The 18,913-nt window shown below is 47.7% G+C and overlaps 1 protein-coding gene across 2 annotated transcripts in view; it reads right to left on the bottom strand.

Annotated features, from left to right (window-relative positions):
* Nucleotides 1–2,217: 2,217 nt before the first annotated feature.
* Nucleotides 2,218–18,913, bottom strand: part of UBAC2 (UBA domain containing 2) — a 165,261-nt gene continuing 148,565 nt past the window's right edge. For both annotated transcript variants that reach the window (XM_060080110.1, XM_060080111.1), the window contains 2 exons: nucleotides 14,551–14,673; nucleotides 2,218–3,417 (listed from right to left, as the gene is read on the bottom strand). In XM_060080110.1, coding sequence (XP_059936093.1) covers nucleotides 3,310–3,417; nucleotides 14,551–14,673 — 231 coding nt within the window. In that variant the 3' untranslated portion in view covers nucleotides 2,218–3,309. The remainder of the gene's footprint in view (nucleotides 3,418–14,550; nucleotides 14,674–18,913) is intronic.

Raw genomic sequence — 18,913 nt, 5'->3', positions numbered from 1 at the left:
CTGAACTCAAGTGCTAAATTCAGGATAAGGGGTTTACAAAGGCGGTGAGGCGGTACCACAGGAACCCAGGGCCTCCGGTTCAAGAGCCCGAAAGACATTCAGTCCAGTCCGCTGTTTAGCCAGCAAGGCCAGTCCACCGGGCCACTTCTGAAAAGGAGATTTGACCTTAATGCCAATTTAATCTCAGGGGGAGACGCTGCATCACCACCAAGGCTCCTGCGAAGCCTGGGGGGTCAACATCCTTACCTTGAACGTTGACAGTGTTAGGAGAGCAGCTGCGGTTTCCCAGGAGCCCCGGGTAGTTGGGAGCAGCCTGGGGAGAGCTGGGTGGACCTGGCTTCGGGCCCATTTAGTAGTTTGGAAAGACAATTCTGGCCCCATGGGAGGAATCCTGGCCTCGCACAGTAAGAGAGGGTTTCCCCGCAGCATCCCTGGGGGGCCCTCCCTTCTCTACACTGACAGGAGGGCGGCCACCACAGGGGAGCAGCCCCGGGGCCCTGCGACATGGTCGGAGCTGGGGGGAGAGGGGCAGGAGGCAGGCCAGGCCAGTCCCCAGGGAAAAGTCTGGAGGTGGAACACGTGAAACTTTCCTTCTCTCCTCCCACTGCCCCTGCAGGTTGCAGGGGGGGTTGGAATTTCCCAGCAGGGCATCAGAGCCCAGCTCTAGGGCAGCCAGAGGGACAGATGCTAACTGTGGGGACCGGTGACCCGATTCCAGGAGCAGCCCTGGGCAGGGCCTGAGGGACTGGAGCACAGGTGCTCAAGTTCCCTAAAGTGTTCACCTTTTGAATCCCGAACTCAGTCTAGGTTTATGAATCAGGACTTGGAAGGCAGGGTTTCCTTTATTTGGGAAGGGGAGGGGTGGCTCGCTGTGGACAATTTCTTCTTTCTTACTTTACAATCTGGAATCTGCTCACTTGCAAATTAGGCCCAATCTGATAACTTTTGCACAAAATCAAAAGCCTAAATGATCTTTTCTTAGGAACCAAACCGAGTGGCTCGCTGATGCCCCCCCGACGGCATGCGTGCCCATGCATGAACGCAAATGGGGTCCTTTAGGGGTCCCATCAGCCTGAAAGGCTTCCGGGTGTCTTGACAAGAGGTGTGGGTGTCTTCAGGAACTCACACTCCGGCAGTGGGTACCATTTGTGTCAAATGTGCAGGAAGCAAGGGGTGGGAACTGCAGCAACTGGTCCGAGAGTGAAGTCAGACGTGGAGGGTGTGCAGGGGTGTGGGTGGGGTCAGGGACGCCCTAGAAGGTGGTGACAGACGAAGCGGGACAACGGCCTGGAAGCTGCAGGACAAGGATTTAAAATAACGGGTCACCACTGGGAAGGTGAGACCCTGGCAGCCGCAGGGAACTGGAAAAGAGGTTGAAAGAAGCCAGGACAAACCTGAGGGGTCCTGGCCCTGCCACCGTCGGCGCATGTCCAATGGTCACGCCGCCTGTATGGACCTCGACTTCTAGTAAAGGACTGAAGTCGAGGGTCACCGAGGCTCCTTTCAGCTGGACAAGGCTCTCTCATTTAGGAGGGAATCCTGACAAGAAAACAAACAAGAACTTGGGGTGGTGAATCCTCTTTACGCCTCACCCTGTGATCCCAACGGGGGGCCCTCCGCTCTCCATCCTCTGGGAGAGAAGCAGTGAAAAGTCTCGAGTGAGAATTTTGCCTCTGGTTTGATTTCGCTTCACTAGGCGCTCTCTGGAGGTGAGAAGGAACTCAGGAGATGGTGTGTTTTTGGATATGGTTGCTCTTTTTCGCACTGGAAGCCCAGAGGGTGGCTTTAGATTTGCTGCAGAGGTCATACACAAATCCACACTCTTCGGCCCTCTAGTCATGCCCTGCCAGTGACCGTGGTCAAGGACGTCCCATCACTGTCAACTGTCCTTACACCTGAGATGGGGACACTCAGATCAAGTCAGGGCCTGTGCTTGGGACCAGCTAGGCTCCCAGAAACTCACCTCAGGCCCCATTCTGAGCAGCCTGACGGCCCCAACAGGCCTCAGAATGGGGCCTCACTTGCACTCACTCACAGGGCCAGTCCTACTTAAAGGAATCAAAGGGCGCCTCTCACCTCAAAGAAAGCACCCAAATCTTCTGAAGAAAGATGAGCAGTCTGATAAAAAAAAATTTTTTTTTTGTTTGGATGGTAAAGAATAGTACAGACTACAACGAAGTTTTATTTAGGTAAGTCTAATAAAGAAACACCAAAAAGTAAAACACATTAAAAACTTTATTGTAAGTACCACGCATGTCTAAATTTGCATCAGTTTGCAACACTCCTGCTGGCTTTGCAGAACACAAGAGTTGCAAGTTTCCTTAAATCTTGCTTTAGATCTTTTCAGCCTCATCTGCTCTGGCCACCCCCTCCTCCCCACGGTGGGGTCAGTCTACCCTTCCTCAGGCTGCTATCGGATTACCCCAGGGCCAGGTGGAACCTGCCTCCAGAGGGGCTGGCCCTGCAGCTAGGACGCCCCGTACTGCTCCACGGAGCCCGCTCTTCTCTGTCCCATTTTTACTCCTAGCCTCAGTGGCTAACTGTGGATATTCTAAGCAAAATTAACTCCAGTTAAGTTTCATGGAGTATTCCAGAACCTCGAATCGGTACCTGATTATTATCGTTGTTTTTTAATGGAAGCAGGGAGTAGTTGGGAAAAACCCCCTAGACTGGAGCGGGCTGGAACAGGCGGAAGAGGGTTCAGTTCCCTGTCTCTCCCTCATTGGCCGGGTCTGGCCAACTCTGCGTGCGGCAGATATGAACTGCTCATCCCTAGGGAGTGGGGACCCTGAACAACCACCTGGGGTTTGAAAGCAAATTTGAGGGGGAAAAAAAAAAAAAAGCAATGAAAAAAGTCCATAAAGAAAATTTGACAGTTCCTTTCTGAGTAACAGTCCCCTTTCCGGCACTTATGATCAGATATAATGTAGGAAGATGCATTATAGTAAAAAGAATATGACAATAGCAGTAATTTCCCATCCGGAGTGCTATTCAACTGCTTGCAGAAATCTGCAATTTTAATGCATTTTAAACACATTAGGAATGGGAGATTAATTCTCCAAACCAAGGAAAATACTCCATAAAAAAATAAAGATAGAAAATACATGCTACCTTAATGGCAAACTTATTTTGGATACTTAAAGGTAATGATCTTGGAATTAAGGGAGGGAGCAGCAGGGACCACCCTTTGCTCAGGAGGACAGCGAGGACATCTCGCCAGAGAGTGCCGGGTCCCGGGGCTGAGCCGGTAGCGGGACGGCACCGCTGGGGTCAGCAGCCCGCCAGCCCCTGTGCTGTCCGCTGGGACCGTCAGTGCTGCAGCAGGAAGTTGGTGGCCATGTTAAGGTCATTATTTGAAGCTCTCAGGGCTTCCAAAGCGTCACCTCTGGAAAATCCCATCTCCATGAGCCGGGCAACCTGAAAACAGAAACAAAACCAGAAAAGCCTGATGAGGCTGACGACACTGCCACGGACCCACCAGCCCCCAAATGTTCCTTGTGTGAGTTCTGTAGGACAGATTAAAGAACACCACCACCACAACTGGTTTTCATTTCAGTGTGGAATCTGATGCTTATAAAATTACAACCGGCTCACCTTTTACGGTGCTCACTACATACAGCCGATAAGTACGCATTTCCTCACTGAGTCCTCACTTTAGAGACGAGGAAGGGGGCTTCCGAGGGTCAGTGACCTGCCAGGATGAGCAGAGGGCGGCCGAGCTGCGGCGCGGGGCCTGGGAAGCAGGTCTGCACCAGCCACACTCCTTCAGGGTCGAATTTGACTCCCGAGGAAGAGCTTATCCAAGCCGCAGGCGTCCTGAGGCTGGCGGGCACCGAGGGTACACGCGCCGTTGCGTTCCTGGCTTGGCTCAGGCAGAGCACGGCCTTGGGGAGCCCCCCACCCCCGGCGTCTCACGGCAGGTGCAGCGTCCCCGGCGTCCCCGCTGGCCTGCGGGCAGCAGCCGCGCAGAGGGGGCGAAGCCCGGGCAGAACCGCGCGGAGGAGGCAGCTAAAGCCGCCGAGGGCAGGGAGGTCGAGGCCTCCATCCTTCTGACCACAAATCCCGAAATCTGTGAATGTAGAGGTTTCCTGTACTTTTACATACAGGCAGTCTCCAAGGTCAAAACAGGCAGTGTTACTACAGTTTATTCGTAACCTGTTTTCCCACTTTTAAAATGTATTGTAAAAACATTTATGACCCTGGACTAGCCGCAGGTGTGTTTTTTTTTTTTTAACTTATTTTGAAATATACTACATTTGCAATAATATATAGTGAAAAGTGATACTCTTACAAATGTTGAGATTTCCAACGAGGTGTGAGTTGACAAGGGGCTGGGGACTGCGTCAGCACTTCTAACCTTCCTTCCGGTAGAACGCGATGCCCTGGGGCTCCCCAGTGGTCAGAGCGCCGCGGCCTCTCCTTCCCGCCAGCTGAGGCGGGTGTGCGCGGGAGGGCGAGGGCAGGCGGGGCAAGCGGGTGGCCGCAGGGGTGACTGAGACCCCGACTCCTCGTCCCTCAGGGGGCCTTAGGGAGAGGCTAACCGGCTGGGAGGAGACGGCCCACTTTTCAGAAGCCGGGGTTCTAGCTGCTGTTTTTGAAACTGACGCTCTGATCCCTCATCAGTGGGTCGTTAAGACTAGGATTAAAAAAAAGCACCCAGTGAGGGTACTCCCTCTAAGGAACTCATTCCAGTTCTCCACCTCCACACACGCCTCCTCAGGGCCGGCCTGGGGGAGGAGACCGCCGACTTCCAGCTCAACTTCCGGGGTAGTGGACTGACTGACTGCCGGCGTGGGCAGCACGGCAGGGATCCCTGCATCCACCTCCTGCTCTGGGCAAAAGTGGCCCTTTCGGGAGTCTCAGGAACACTTCTTCACTCACTGGCCGGGATGGAAAGCTCTTCCTCAAGGGAGCCGAATCTGAGTCTAACTCGTTACCGCCGCCGTGGGACTTCAAAGGCCCTAATTTGCCTTTTGAAGCCACAGGAAACAGCCCCAATCCTTTCTCTGCACGAGGCGCTCGAGTGGCCTCCCCACGTCTGCAGGCGCGCAGCTCCTGGTCGGTCCCAGGCCCTGTGGCTCCGTGTCTCCCACCTTTGCTGCCGGTGTGTCCTCTGCTGGGAGGCTCTCCCCTTTGCCCTTGGCCTGATAACTCGTCTTCATCCACTGACCTCGCGGCCCGTGGCCCTTTCCCCTGTTTCCCAGCCGAGGAGAATCCCAGAGTAGGGGTCTCGCGGTCCCACCGGCCTCTGTCCTGTGCTCCTCCCGGCTGTGACTTAGGGCCGACAGCTTCTCCTTACCACCATACTGTAAGGGCCCTGGCTGCTTCCGTTCACCCCTGTGTTTCAGAATCCAGCACTTTCCAGCCTGCCCCTCCCCTTCCAGCCCTCGTCCATTTGTGCTGCTGCAGAATATGGTACTGCTGGCATGGTCTGCCCAGGGCAGAGGGCGGCTAGACGGTGCCATCCCAGCCCTCGGCACAGTGGGTGTGCATGCATGTGTGTGCGTGTACACATGTCCCGAGTGTGTAGCTGGTGAGTTAGCGGGCCTGCTATCAACCCTGAGTGAAATGCGCTCAAGCTGGGCCTCCGAGTAAGTTTGTATCTGTTCTTCCAGGGATTGGGAGCATCTCTGTCGAACATCCTCTGATCGTTTTCTAGCCAACCAAAACTACTGTCGGCTTAAATTCTGTTGTTTCCTGTGTTAGCTCCCTCAAACTCTATCATCCCCACATCTGATTAGCACACTTGCTAAGCTCTACAACGTCACTGAAGTTAAAATGCCAAGCAGACAAGGTCAAAGACAGGGCCCAGAACTCACCAGAGCCCTCCCCTTTCTATCCAAGGGGCTCATCAACAGGTTTTTTGAATTTTAGCCAGTTTCAAACTTCATCTTATTATCTGTTGCAATGTCACTAACATCTCTCCCGACGTGGCGAGAAGTGCAAATGTCTTGGTGGCATCCTGTGTCAACAGGATCAGTTTGGTGCCTTCAGACCACAAGGCTCTTTACCTCTCACAAGTATCTCCTCGATAATCTATTTCAGGCTCTTGCCACACGTGACACACCAGTTTTGCCGTTCACTGATCAGAATCCACACTCCTGCCTTTCCTTGGGGTCATTTCACACTGAGTGGCACTCGGGGACCTGCTGGATGTGCGTCAACAGGGAGAGACCAACTCACTGGTCCGGGTACTCTGGCCAGGCTACTTCATACACTCCTGGACTGAAATGGCCTTTTACGATGTTTATTCCAGTCACTTCCAGCTAAGGACCACTATCTTTAGTGGAGTGAACGTGGCCAGTGAGGGGGTGGGCAGCTCTGCCTGCCTTGTCTCTGTCACCCACGGACATGACGCCACGGGCCAACGATGTGGCCGCTCTCAAGGACGGTGAGCCATGTGGCAAATGCTACACTCGCTGTCACCTCTAGTACTTCAAGCATAGCTAACGCCTGGCTGCTCCTTTGCGCCCAGCCGAGAGGAACAAATCCACCTGTTTGGCAATTTACGATTCATAACCTGGAGCTGATGCCGTGTGAGCCTCGCCCCGGCGCTGGTACCGGGCGGGGCTGCCGGCCACAGCTTCCAACTGTACTGGAGTTCTCTCTCCACCGACTCCGAGTCTGGTCCGAAATCCAGGAGATGCTGAGCACGGGGTGCTGCACACACAGAGCAGGGAAGCCATGGGACTGCGGCCCCGAGGAAAGAGCGCTGTGGCCGGGCCACGCCTGAGGGGGTGATGGCTGGCGCGAGGAGAAACGCGTTCCCTGCACACAAGGCTTCCTCCGGGTTCACTCTCTCTTCAGACACACAACCACACATTCCTCACTGGCTTTGACAGCTGAGCTGGGTTTTTCACAGGTCTCCGCTGAGAAGGATGTTTGCTGTTCTGTGCAGGCACTGGCTGAGTGGCCATCACAGCCCTTTGCCTAAAGCTGACTTTGGAGCCTTTTGCATTTCTTCAGGGGTGAGAAGACGAGTGTGATTAGAGGATTTTCACTGCTGAATGACCTGGTACTTTGACCAGATGACAAAGCTCACAAAGTAGAAATAGTGTTAACGCTATTTAAAAACTGAACAAGCACAGGAAGAGAGGGCATCTGTAAGTTTCCTTTAGTGTCCAAAACTGTAAACATCTACAAAAAATGAAATGGCGTGCTCGGGCGTGGGTATGAGGATAACGATCAGAAAACCAGAAGAAGGACAGAGAGAGGGGCTCTGACGGTGTTTCCCGGCTGCCCCGACATCCTGCAGAGGACAGCGCGGGCTGGGGCGGCCGCAGCCAGGCAGGGGGCTGTGCCTCCCACTGTTGCCCCTCCTCGGGGGCTCAGCAGCTCACGGCCAGGACGGTAAGGGCCGCAGCAGAGAGCTGCAGCCCCCGTGGTGGACACTGAGAATCACCGTCGTGGTCCTCCGTGTTCATCGGCGCCTGACTTGCACAACCCTTGTGTGTTTCGTAACCGTCTGAGTGTGAAGCTTTATTTAGCACATGATGTGGGAACTCCCGTGCTCAACAGTAGCAAGAGAAGACTGAGGCCATGCAGACCTGCGGTCGCGTAAGCAAGACATGGATAGGTTCTAGAGGTTCACAATTCCTTAAAATAAAACCACAGGGGAGCTGGCAGCTGTTAGAGAAGCGCCCCAGCCTCAGCTGCTGGGAGGTGGGGACCCCACCAGGTGGCAGAGGGGGCTCTGCGGAGTCACCGTGTGGTCCCAGGCCGGGGACTAGAGCCTCGGGCTCCCAGCTTCCTCACAGCTTTGAGGGTAGGAGAGACAGGCGTGAAAGGCCTAGAATGGTGACCGGCACATAACAGGTGCTCAGTAAGGGTTACCTCTTGTGACCATTCTGTCCTGAGAATGATCTGAGAAGCCATCGGGCTGGGCATGGAGGATCACTCCCTCAGAGCCTCCGACGTGACAAAACTACCCTCGGGTTTTGTTTTCAGCACTCACTTGAACTGTTTCTACTTTGCTAGTTTTATACCCTTCATTGGTCAAAGAACTGACGTGTCTTTCACAAGATCAAACACAGGCTTGTTTTCACGGTGGCTGGAGGGAGTCCTGGAGCAGAAGGGCCACCACCACCCCGTCTCCTAGGACCAGGGTCACTGGCATCCAGGGAGAGGCCCGTGTCCCCAGATGACAGGGACCTGATTCCACGCCGGTCCACAGCCAAGCACACCCACACGCACACCTCCCGCCATGGCTGAAGACAGCCACGCTGAACAACAAAGCAAGGGACCTTCGCTACCTGTTTCTAGCGTTTAAATTGCGTAAACAAGAATTGGCCTAACAAAACTGAGGTGGCCACAGCCCGAAAGAAGGCGGATAGGAAGACAGCAGAGTCAAGAGCACGTCAGTCAGTGCCGCGCTGGTGGGTCTGCGGCAGTCTGGAGAACCTTCTGAAACGCATCTCCTTCAACATTCCTTCTCTATTCCAGCCCCGTAGGTACCTTCCTCCTCCTGCCTGTGCCTCGCAGGAAAGTTTCTGTCTAAAAATACTCACCACAAAACATCAGAATAGGGTTCATCTTGGTTTCTAGCCTAAAAACTTGAACGATCCTTTTCTCTAACTTCTTTTAGAAACCAGGTGTAGCTGGGTTATTTTCCAAAGAGGATGTGATGCTTTTCCCATTTTCCCCATCACTTACTCATAAGATCTCAAGTGATTCAAATATCACATCTCCAAGGCCTGTTTCTTACGAATGAAAATGCAACTTCCCAGCGGCAAGATCAGAGGGACAGGACGGCAGGGAGCGGCCGGCACTGAAACTGTAGCTCAGCCTCCTCACCGGGAGGGAAACACACTTGCACAAGGTCCCTCTGCGGTGACCTCCGACTCTAAAGGCTGCTCTTCGTCAGCGACCCCTGAGGCCGGCCCGAGGTCTGGGAGCTGGGACAGGAGCGGGCGCTGTGGGAGAGCCCTGTCACTGTCACCTGGCAGTGCTGCAAAGGAGGACGAGGTGGAAATATGCTTCCCAAGGAGACAGCTCACCAAACAAGAAAAGAAACCTATAGAGAAAGGAGACAAATCTGGACTGGTTTTCCTTTCCTTTTTCTTTTTTTTTTTTAATCCTCTATGGCTGGAACTTGTGCCCCTCCTACCTCAAGGTAATTCTTACTCAAGAAAATGAATAAAACCCCACTTTAACATTCTACTACTCTTTGACACAAGTGAAGTAGGACATTCATTCCAACGAGATTTAGAGCAATTCCTCTCAGTTTGAAACACTCCCTTGCTTGTTTTGTTCAAAGAAGACTGTGGTTTTCTTTACTTCCCTTTAGCTAAGGGTGTCAAAAACAAATCGTTTTTGGGGTTCTTACTTCCCAAATTCTGACTCTTGCAGAAAACAACACCCACCTGAAAGGTAGTCCCGACCAGTCCCCTGTGGGCTGCCCATGGTGGCTGGCCGCTTCCCAGGCCATGTGCGCACCCTGCCGGGAGGAGTGACCCCAGAGAGGCCCTGGGAGGTAGGCTTGCCCTTCCCTGCCCTCATTATAGCTGTCATTTGTCACCAATCAGGGCAAGCTCAATGCCAGACCCCTGTGGGTCAGTGCCACCCTCATTCCCTATCAGCTGACTCCCTCTCTCCTCCTTGGAACTGCTGAACCCCTGTGATCACACGGTTGGCTGAGTGGACCGTACCTGCTTATCTTACGCTCCCGCCCGGCCGCAGGTGGCTCAGCGGCCCCTCATCTTTGTATTCTCCTGCTTGCTTCAGGGTTTAGTCCTGAGAAGGCCCTGGCTACAGGCTGGGGGGGCTCCTTTGCTTACATCTTTCAGTACTCAGCAGAATTAGGCACCCCCGAAAGCTGGTTTATTTGACTGCCACCCAATATTTCGTTCTAATGGATAACACGTTCTAACACGAGCACTAGAGATTAGAGGTGGAAAGGTCTGACGAAGGACCACCCTCTAACACATTTTTAAGTGAAAGAAAGTGTTCTTTTGAAAAAGAACCACACCTTCATGTTCAGCCCTGCTCTAACCACCACTGGGGCACCTGCTGTGTGTCAAGCTCTGTGTCAGGAGGGAAACGCGGAGGAGATGGTACAGGCCCTCATGGAGCGCACCGTCCGCCAGGGAACCAGATGACATGGGCGTCTCTATACCAACACCCAACTCACTGTGGTCCAGATACTCAGAGCAGAAGCACTAAGTTTTCATAAGGTGAGCATTTTGGAGTTTAGATAGGTTTGTCAGAGGCAGTGGTGAGGACTCCGGAGATGAGAAGAGAGACTCACTGAGATTTAGATTCGCTCATACTGAATACATTTCGCTACGTACCCGCCATGACTGAGAGTGTCTGTGTGCCATCTCTCTTGGGCCGATGGATATTTCAGAGGACATGAATGGAATCCACACGACGGGTCTCACGTATTATAAACGTACGAAGTGGTACCATACCTCGAGTGGGCAAGAGTCTCATAAGCACCTGCACTGTAACATGTTCCCTGGGCAGGGATGGAAGACATTACATACGTGGTTATGAGCATAACATGCCCCTTCTTTCACGTCGAGTCCGTCCTCCAGGGAAATCCAACAATGGGATTCCCTGTTTAAAATCCTGCATTGTTCCTAATGCCCACAGCACGGAAGCAGAGGTCCATGCCCCGCTGAGGACCACTGGGAAGCCTCCCTACCTCTTCCCCACGTGAGGCCCCTGCCCCCGCAGTCACTCTCTGCTCCCACCTCACCCACCTGCGCTTCCCCCGATCTGATGTGCTTTTCACCAGGCCCCATCTTTACAAAGAGCACTGCCCCCCACCCGCCCTCCCACACTGGCAATCCTTCAGCAGCATCGCAAGATTTGATTACGGTTGGCAAGAGCTGCCCCTGAGCCTGGCTCCACACTGGGCTCTGCACCACGTGCAGGCAGGAATCGCTTGCCCTACCTATCTCCGCAGTTCAAGAACCTAGCCCAGGGGTTAGACTGGGCAGAGCGGACAGCTGATAACTGCTGGCTGACTACAAGGAAGGGGAGACGTGACTGGAAGCGAGGAAGTCAACATTTGTGAAGTCCATGCTTGTCCTCCTTTCGTTAAATGCCAGCATTGGCTCAGTGAGTCCTGTCTAACTTCCTTGTCCGATTTCACCTGTGCGTCCCATTAAGCATAAACTGAAGGGACACCTTCTAAGCTTGGGTAGGGCTCAAGAGAGACAAACTTGGGAAGTTTTTTTCCCTTCTGAGTTAAAACAAAAAAAATTGAGGCCAATATGATGAAATTTCATTATTTGTTAATTTTGCGTGTGGGTGTAATATGAAAATCCCTGGTTAAGAAGAAAAAAATAAAAAGAGACAGAAACGCAATAATGCATACACTTATTTTTAAGATACTAGTAGGGTTTGGGGTGGCATCTGCAAGGGGTGATGAACTGGCAAAGGTGCTTGTTGAAAAATAGTAGGAGTGGATCATGAAGAACTAAAAATCCAGAAACTTAATAGCAATAGTAGAAAAGGTGGCAAACATTTCTATGGTCGTATGCTAGAGTCTTACTAGACTTAACGGGGGATGCACATTCTTTCTTAGAATGTTCTTTGTTTTCAAAATAGATGGACTACATTTCCTATCTTAAATAACTCTCACTAAAATTCCTGAAGTATTTGCTCACATCAGAAAAAACTCAAATAATCATTTCTCTTTTCCTTGGTTTAGAAAATTACTAAGTTTCTTAAATGCATTAAAATCACATGACTGATGTTTAAATAAAGTACAGCACATCTAATTGAAAAATTAAGCATAAAAAGGTTTTGTTAATTCAAACTATCTTAATGTTACTAACAAATAATTTTTTTAAAATTATTTATTTATTTAATTATTTTTGGCCGCATTGGGTCCTCGTCGCCGCGCGTGGGCTTTCTCCAGTTGCCATGAGCGGGGGTCACCCCTCGTTGGGGTGCGTGGGGCCTCTCACTGGGGGGGCCCCTCCCGCCATGGAGTGTGGGCTCCAGAGTGCAGCCTCAGCAGTTGTGGCGAACGGGCCCAGCTGCTCTATGGTACGTGGGATCCTCCCGGATCAGGGCCCGAACCTGCGTCCCCTGCATTGGCAGGCGGATTCCCAACCACTGTGCCACCAGGGAAGCCCGAAATAATATTTTAGACAGTGTCTAGCCTCCAACTAACCAAGGGATTATATGTAACTATACACTTGTAAATGTTACTGTAAATGTCTTGAGCTAAGAACAACATCTTTCTTCTCTTTTACAGTCTCTCGAGCATCTACCACAAAAACTACTGAGAGTCTACAGAAGTAATGTTGAGGGGGCCTCCGTATCTTACTGCGGGGCAGTCTGTAAGGCCATTTCCGGATAATCAAGAAATAGGAAAGACAAGATTTAGAAAGGTCAATGAATAAGGAAGCATGTTAAAAACAACCTCTCATGTATTTACATCTTTTCATAACAGAGCCAAGAAGAAGTAAATGATATTTAGAACTGATACCGACATCGTGTTAACCTCACTCTCATCATTCTGGGAGGATCAAGGAGAATGATTCATTAAAAACAAAAACGCTAAAGACTTCAGTTACACACATTCACCTTGTTATCATTTTTTGACAGTTTTTTTCTCTCAAGTGTCAAAACTAAGAACTATTTCACCTTTAAATACTTTCTATCGTTAACGGCTGCTCTGTTGTTAGGGATGTGACCTGGGTTCTATCAAGGAAACAGTAATATAACAGAACTTTATTTCTTTTCACCTGAACTTGAGAGTATTAGTTTATTTTTTAATCTGTTATTATAAATGCCTTACAAATGCCGAGTTACTCGGCTTTATTTTCTAATCGTGGGGCTAACAGCGTTTTGGAAATTCACTAATGGAGGTGGAAGAGAACTATGGCTCCTTAATCTATCTCTCAACCCTAACGAGTTGCTCAAAGGATGAGTCTGAGCTGAGAAGTTAAGGGCGAGGGGTTGGGTCAGCTCGTCAGGCATATTCCATTGGTTTCTCTCACTTGTGGTGGCCTAACCCAGAGGTGCCAGTGGGGGCCCTGCCCAGAAGCCCCTCCTGAGTTCCAGAAAAAGTCAGGATACATAGAGACAGAGTACCCTGGGTAGGACTGGCTTTTGTTGGCTCTGGGAACAGGGGATGGGGAAAGTGCATGGAGTGACTCGCTATGAAACACTGACCTTGATTTGCTTTTATGAGAAGAAAGCAACATTTGCAGTATGAAATTTAAAAGGGTTGTTACTGAAGTGCTCTCAACCTACTAGCTTAGATTTTCAGAAACTTTCCAGTGTGAAATAATTACAAACTTCTAGAAAAATTTCAGGAAGAGCACAAAGAACCCAATTACTCTTCATCCACATTCACCAATTATTACTTTGCCACAGTTGCTTTCTGTCTACACACACACACACACACACACACACACACACACACTCCCATTTATTTTTCCTGAGCCACCGGAGATTAAGCTGCACACATCCTGTCCCTTTAGATCATCCTATTTCCCCGTTTCCTCTAATCTACAATACATACAATATAACTTCAGAATTGCTGTACTCATACCACCATGAAAAATAAACCCATGAAGAGTTTGAGGTTTGCAGTTCTTTTTTTTTTTCTAAGAGGGCATATTATGTTCAAAAGTTACCGAAATTAATTTTCCCTCTCCCTTTTTTTTTTTTTCTTTTTTTTGTGGTATGCGGGCCTCTCACTGTTGTGGCCTCTCCCGTTGCGGAGCACAGGCTCCGGATGCGCAGGCCCAGTGGCCACGGCTCACGGGCCCAGCCGCTCCGCGGCATATGGGATCCTCCCAGACCGGGGCACGAACCCGCATCCCCCGCATCGGCAGGCGGACTCTCAACCACTGCGCCACCAGGGAGGCCCTCCCTCTCCCTTTTGATTATCTTATTCACTTAAGATACAGCTGGAACATTTATTTCAGTTTCCTTTTAGTTTTATGATTGTCCCCATTGCTGATTTGCTTTTTCAGTAGGTAGAACATTCACTTGGTTCCTAAGTGAAAACCATACAAACAGAGAAGCTCCCTGTCCTCCTGCCTCCCTCTCTCCCAGCCTGCGTAGTGAACCAACTTCAGTAAACATGAAATATCACAGATTTAAAAATAAGTGATCACGGGCTTCCCTGGTGGCGCAGTGGTTGAGAGTCCGCCTGCCGATGCAGGGGACACGGGTTCGTGCCCCGATCCCGGAAGATCCCACATGCCGCGGAGCGGCTGGGCCCGCGAGCCATGGCCGCGGAGCCTGTGTGTCCGGAGCCTGTGCTTCGCAACGGGAGAGGCCACAGCAGTGAGAGGCCCGCGTACAGCAAAAAAAAAAAAAAAAAAAAAAAAAAAAAAAAAAAAAAAAAAAATAAGTGATCACAATGCATTTTTTTTTTTCAAATTATGCCTTCCTCAAACTCATAAGAACCACAGTAGCCAATAAAGGGCCCATGTATCTATCACTGGTGTAGGTGGTGGTTGACCTGATATCAAAATCTTTGTATGTATATGCTTGATTTCTTTCAAGTCTCGTTCACCAAAACTGCTTGGAGTGTGAAGCATGGGTTTAGGGTAAGTACCAGGTGTTACTGATTACCTGCTCCTCCGAAACCTCTAGAGGAGGGGATGCTTGCTGCTCAGACTGCCGACCATCCTGATAGTTTACGTTTCGTCGCTGACGTAGAGGAGGGAAAAGACGGTTCCAGTTGATCATTCCTCCCTAAAAAGAGATTCAATGCACAGCGATCAGACAGGGGAGGAGCAGAAACATGGTAACGCACTAAAGAGCTTTCTCCTGCAATGCAGTCACAGCTGCAGACGGGAAATAAAATGTCAGATGGACCTGCTGTGTGCGAGCTGAATCAATAGGCTAAAATCGGCAGCCTGCAGTAGGTGCACAGAGAGAAAAGAAGGTAGCAGGTACTGCCAAAGGGATTTGTGCAATTTGACTCCAGAAGGCAGTGGAAGACACACGCAGTCACTCCTAACCTCAGCCCCGTGGTGTCCCCACCGACACTGTCCCAACTCCGCTGGACTCAGGAAGATACGAGTGGAGGCTAATTCAGGGCAGGCAACCAGAAACCTGGAGCTTCCTTCAGCGGCTCTTTAAAATGTTGCTCCCTCCCCTTCTCCTCCAGCTCTTCTCCCTGTTCTTGTTCTTTTTTAAAATTTGAGTAAATTCTGAGCAAGGTCCACAGAGAGAGACTGCAGGTGGAGATAAAACCCAGGTTGGGGGACAGGCTCGGGAATGTAAAGGTAAACCTTACACGCAGGGACAAGAGGTTCACACCTGTCCTCTGTGTGGCTTTATGGATAACTTCACATTGGTGGCGATGTCATCCTTTGCCTTTTCTATGTCATCAATGAAAAAAAGCCACTATGTGAAGAAAAAATGTGCACTGCATGATGCTTTTAAAAAATTGACGTTTTTTACCTATATGCCACCTTTTAAATTTATCAACTTAAATCTGTTTCTGGACGTCTTCTAGTTCTGGAAGACTTAGAGACTGAGAAAACCTAAAATTTTTCCTATTATAATATAGGAAAATTATAATACCTAAACATGCTAGATAAAATTTAAAAATATTTCATACGCACAGCTGAACATAAAGGGAAGATGGAGGCCCCAAGGTGCCAGAAACAAGCTCTGGAAAACCAGGGCAGTAAAGAAGAGAGGATGGGGTGCGAGGGGGAGCACAACCTGCTAATCCAGAGCTACTTGGGTTTTATCACCTATTTGGGTTCAGGAGAGGAGGCCTTGGGACTGAAAGAGGCAGTGACTTTAAGCTCATTACCTCCTTAAAGGCACAGCCTCAAATGGCAGCACCACCAGTGAGAGAGGATGAGAGAAAAACCAACCAAAGAGCAGATCTTCCTGAGGGAGGGAGCAGGAATCTCGGTCTGCCTGAGAGGTGAGAACTGCAGGGAGATTTGGGGTTCAAGTTACACCACATATCTGCTCTAAGAACCCATCGAAAAGTACATAAAATTCGTCCTGGGATTGGAGATGGATACACCTAAGGAGCCAAGCAGAAGCAAATCTAAAGTTATTCTGGAGAGACACTCTCTCATCCTGGAAATAGATGAATTAGATGGGATTCATAGATACAGCTCCAGTGGGGGAAGACTCGGACCCCAAACTACAAAACCCATGAGGAAAAAAACCCATCATGAGCAAGAGTCAGTGTGTACAATAAATAGGAGGATTAGATCCCCAAGGACTTAAATTTACAACATTCTGAAAAAAACTATAAAATTAGAAGTTTTATGACTGAGATACAGAAGGAGTTAAAAAAAAAGAACAGGACACTATAAAAAAAGATAGTTTTTTTAAAAAATAGGGAAACTAAAAATAGAGATATTATGCAAAACTGTTCTGGAGAGATACTGGTAGAAATAAATTCAAATATATTAATGATCACACTAAATATACATTGACAAACTCACAAGCTGAAAGGCTGAGACTGTCAATTTTGAAATCTCTCCCATTCCTCCCAACCCAACAACAGACAAACTGAAACTATAAAGACATAGACAAGTTGATGTAAACAGATGGAAAAAGAAATATTAAAGCAAACTGATGTTGCTATATTCATGTCATATAAATAGACCTCAAGGGCAAAAGAGGCACTATTAGGGATAAAACCACTAAGATACATTGATATTATTTATATATAACATGACGGCATCAAAATACAGAAAGTAAGGTTTAACAAAATTACAAGTGAAGTGGAAACATCTAGACATATAGTTAATTTTTAGCATATACTGACAGATCAAGCAGACAGACAATTAATAACAATATAGAACATAAATAACAAGTTTGTCTCGATGGACATATATAGCCTGCACTCAATTTTTAGAGAATATACATTCTTTTCTGTTATAAGTAAATTATTTATTAAAAAAGTGACAGTGCACTAAGTCCTATATGAAATGTCTGCAAATACCAAAATATAAATATTAGACAGACTATATTCTCTGACTACAATGCAACTAAAAATAAATATCAAAATTATAATTAATATAAAACAAACAAAAATGCACATATTTGAGATCAAAAATGAAAAATCATAATGGAAGTTAGAAGATCTCTAAAAGTGAATAAAATTGAGACTACTACCAATCAAAGTTTGTGGGATATAATTAAGTAGTTGATGGAATTTTAAAATATTGAGCTTAAAGAAAATGAAGACTGAAAAGTAAACAGTTAAATACAATTTAAGAAGTTAGAGAAGGTAACAATGGTCTAAAGAAATTGGTAAGAACGAAGTACAGAGCAAATGTTAATAAAGTGGGAAACAGAGACACAACAGAAGGAATCAATGAAAACCCAATGCTGACTGTTGAAAAAGTCAAATAAAATGAATAAACCTGATGCTTAGTGAAAAGACAAAGAAAGAAGCACAAATTATATTAGGAATAACACAAGGAAGATAATGACAGATATTAAATAAGAATACTTTATTTGTGCTAATAACTTTGATGAAATAGACAATTTTCTAGGAAAATATAACTCGCCAAAACTCAAGAAGGAATAGAAATTGGTAATCAGTTTTAAAAATTGTTCAGGAACATTGACTAAAGCTGCACATACATGGATACCTCAGCAAGTTCCACTCCTGGACAACATAAATGCAAACACACGTTCACCAAGGGCAGGGACCAGAACGTTCTCAGCAGTGTTGTTTGTAAACCTCAAAGACTGGAAACTACCCAAATGCCCATTAAGTAGAATGGATACATTATAGTATATTCACATGATATAGTATTAAATAGCAGTTCAAATGAACAAACTACAATTGTATGCAACAATATGGCTAAATCTCTCAAATAAAATGTTAAATAAAATAAACACCAAAAAGTACATTTGTATGATTACTTTTATATAATGCTAACTTTTCTGTATGTTATACTTCAATAGAAAGTTACACCAAGAAATAGAAAACCTGATTAGACTTTTAGCCATTAATGTAATTGAAATAATACTTAAAAAAATCTACCTACCAAAAATCTACAGGTGAAGTCTATGAAAAATTTGAGGACCTGCCATCTTACACAAGTTGTTTTAGAGAATAGAAAAGAAGAAGTGCTCCCCACCTAATTTTTTGAGGCCATATAACGCTGTTTCCAAAAATCAGAGAAGGCTATTATGAGAAAGAAGAATTATAAAACAATCTATTTTTCATTTACGGACAGATGTAATAATCCTAAATAAAAGATTAGCAAACTCAATCCAACCATGTTCAAAAAAGATCATCATCTTATCCATTATGATGTACTACATTAGGATTTATCTCAGGAATCTTAGAAAATATAGTCATGTAATTCACACATTAACAGATTAAAGGAGGAAAACCAAAGGCTCACACTCAACAGATATAAAAATAGTTTAATAAAACTTGATGAAGAGACAAGAATGCGTCTTATCACCACTTGCATTCAACACGAGTCATGGCATAATGAGGATGAAACCAACCACTTGTGAAAGAAAAGGCAGGAGGATGGAAAGGGAGAAACTGTCATCACACGTGACGACTGTCTACCTAGAAAATGAGAACCAATGAGTACAAAATAAAAAAAAAACGGTAACATTCCTTGCTTGTGATCACTGAGAAAGTATAAGTGCAAAAAATTCCTATTTACAAAGAGAAATAAAAACCATTAGGTACTTAGGAATTAAATCTAACAAAAAATTTGCAAGATCTCTATGAAAAATGGTAAACTTGATTGAAGGATATCAGAAGACCGAAATAAGTGGAAAGACAGCACATTCCTGCCTGGAAGACTCAATACTGTCATCTTTTCACACTCTGCCAATTCCAGGCTGTAGCAGAGACTGCTGGTTGACTTTCAATACCCACATTCCCTTTCCTTTAAAAATAGGACTTTTTTGGGGGGGGGGAGGGTGACGCACAGTTAGTACATTTCTCAGCTTCCCCCACGAGGACTCAGTTCTG

Source organism: Mesoplodon densirostris, chromosome 17 (assembly GCF_025265405.1).
Source record: "Mesoplodon densirostris isolate mMesDen1 chromosome 17, mMesDen1 primary haplotype, whole genome shotgun sequence".
Lineage (NCBI taxonomy): Eukaryota > Metazoa > Chordata > Mammalia > Artiodactyla > Ziphiidae > Mesoplodon > Mesoplodon densirostris.
The sequence above is the reverse complement of the archived record's forward strand: the minus strand, read 5'-3'. Positions and strand labels throughout refer to the sequence as shown.